Raw genomic sequence first — 1,924 nt, 5'->3', positions numbered from 1 at the left:
TGTATTATAGGAGACGTGTCCCATAACTTATAACTGTATTATAGGAGACGTGTCACTTAACTTATAACTGTATTATAGGAGACGTGTCCCACGACTTATAAATGTGTTATAGGAGACGTGTCCCATAACTTATAACTGTATTATAGGAGAATACCTTTCAACTCTATAAACTGTATATCTATATTGCTGTATAATAGTGGTTTTATAGTAATATGGGTCGGACACTCTGTTACACGCCGCACTTAAATAGCTTTTATAAAATACTCCATGGTACTTCACGCTATGATAGGACCCAGACTGTTTTCATACTTGCATGGATGCTATAAAATACACAGGTATGCTAATGAGAGGGGTCTCACTCAGCCGGAATCTTACTTCACTGGTAGTAAAAAGATATTACTTATCAGTATGTAATTTCATCTTGCTTGTAACAAGCATTTTCATTGGCTTAACAATTTATGTTATCAGCCCATAACGTAAAAAATGACGTCGTCGTTTGTAACGTAGCTTTTGATTGGCTGATACTGCAGCGCAATAATTTCTAAGAGAAAAGAGTCCATCAATAAAAGTGGATTTCCACAGGGATTGTGTATAGTAGATTAAATTATAAGGATTAACTTGAATATATTCAAGTTTAAGTTAATCCTTAAGTAGTTTAGGAATGGGTCTAGGTAAATTGCTGTAAAAAAATCTTTTTTGGCAAACTATTATGAATATGAAGAGAAACAGAAGGAAGGAAACTTCCTGTTGATAACAGTGGTACATCTACGGTGGTACATTTCCTACATGCACAATGTTCTCGACATAATAAGTCAAGCGTTCGAGATAATAAGTCGAGCGCTGGAGATAATTAAGCAGAGACATATAAAGATGTAGAATATACGTCTCTGAATTAATAATAATGTAGAAAATAATAGTGTGCATGTCCTTAATGTATCACCGTAATATTGAAGAGTTATTTGTAATATTTCAACAAACTTGATGAGAGTTTGTTAGGTTATATAGTGTAAGAGTCTTACTTGTCCTCCACACAGGTATAACCTCTTATCAGTTGTCCATTGACATTTACAATGTGATTATATTAGCTTACCTGCAGTAAGTGTTAGGACGGGCCAAATTTGCCAGCGTAGACAGTATATAATTCTCATCGACACCGTCTCTAGTCGTGGCGTGGGTGCGGGAAGTAGCATGAATCCGAGTAAACATAACGCTACACACACGATGACACTAGCTATGATATTGTTCCGAACATACCTTCGATCGTCGGGATATGATTTCATGGTGCTCGTGTGATTTTGATCGAAATGCACTTGACCACTAGAACTGGTCAGCTGACTGCTGCTTCGCTTACTCTACATAAAGCAGCGTCTAAACTCTAAAAAGTCTTACGGTCCTAGGCGTGTAAACACACCTGTCAAATTTGTACCTGTCGGACTCTTTACCTTGACTCGGTTCACTGACCTTACACAGGTGTACAAAGACACAGGTGAATAAGCTCCGTGTCTGCTTGATCTTTACAGATTATCTATCTTTGAGCCTCAACAGACCTGTAAAAGATCAGCTGCCATTCATGCACTAGGTTTACATAAGTAATGGACTTATCTTACATTGCACCACACTGGGTGACAATTTTACAAATAATATTTATATTTTAAGGTTTTTTTATTGAGTATGAAGTATAAAATGGCAATTATTTTAATTCTAAATACATCATATTTGTTATATATATAAAAAAAAATAGAAACACTTTTAATTGAAAAACGTGAGAAATTGTAACAAAGTTGAAAGAAACACTCAGAAAAAAATAGGCCAGGTCTGCTGTGTATCGCTGTACCGTATCGAAATAGGCGACTAATGTGAAGTTTTCTGTAGAATCGGGTTTGTTCCTGTGTCTTCACTGAAGAAACCACGATATACTTGTCCA

The 1,924-nt window shown here is 36.0% G+C and overlaps 1 protein-coding gene across 1 annotated transcript in view; it reads right to left on the bottom strand.

Annotated features, from left to right (window-relative positions):
• LOC110461032 overlaps nucleotides 1-1,440 on the bottom strand; it is a 15,070-nt gene extending 13,630 nt beyond the window's left edge. Inside the window, exon 1 of the mRNA XM_021514303.1 lies at nucleotides 1,091-1,440. Within this exon, the coding sequence (XP_021369978.1) occupies nucleotides 1,091-1,280 (190 nt within the window). The 5' untranslated portion in view covers nucleotides 1,281-1,440. The remainder of the gene's footprint in view (nucleotides 1-1,090) is intronic.
• Between the last annotated feature and the right edge of the window lie 484 nt (nucleotides 1,441-1,924).

Source organism: Mizuhopecten yessoensis, unplaced genomic scaffold (genome assembly GCF_002113885.1).
Source record: "Mizuhopecten yessoensis strain PY_sf001 unplaced genomic scaffold, ASM211388v2 scaffold10543, whole genome shotgun sequence".
NCBI classification, from domain to species: Eukaryota; Metazoa; Mollusca; class Bivalvia; order Pectinida; family Pectinidae; genus Mizuhopecten; species Mizuhopecten yessoensis.
The sequence above is the reverse complement of the archived record's forward strand: the minus strand, read 5'-3'. Positions and strand labels throughout refer to the sequence as shown.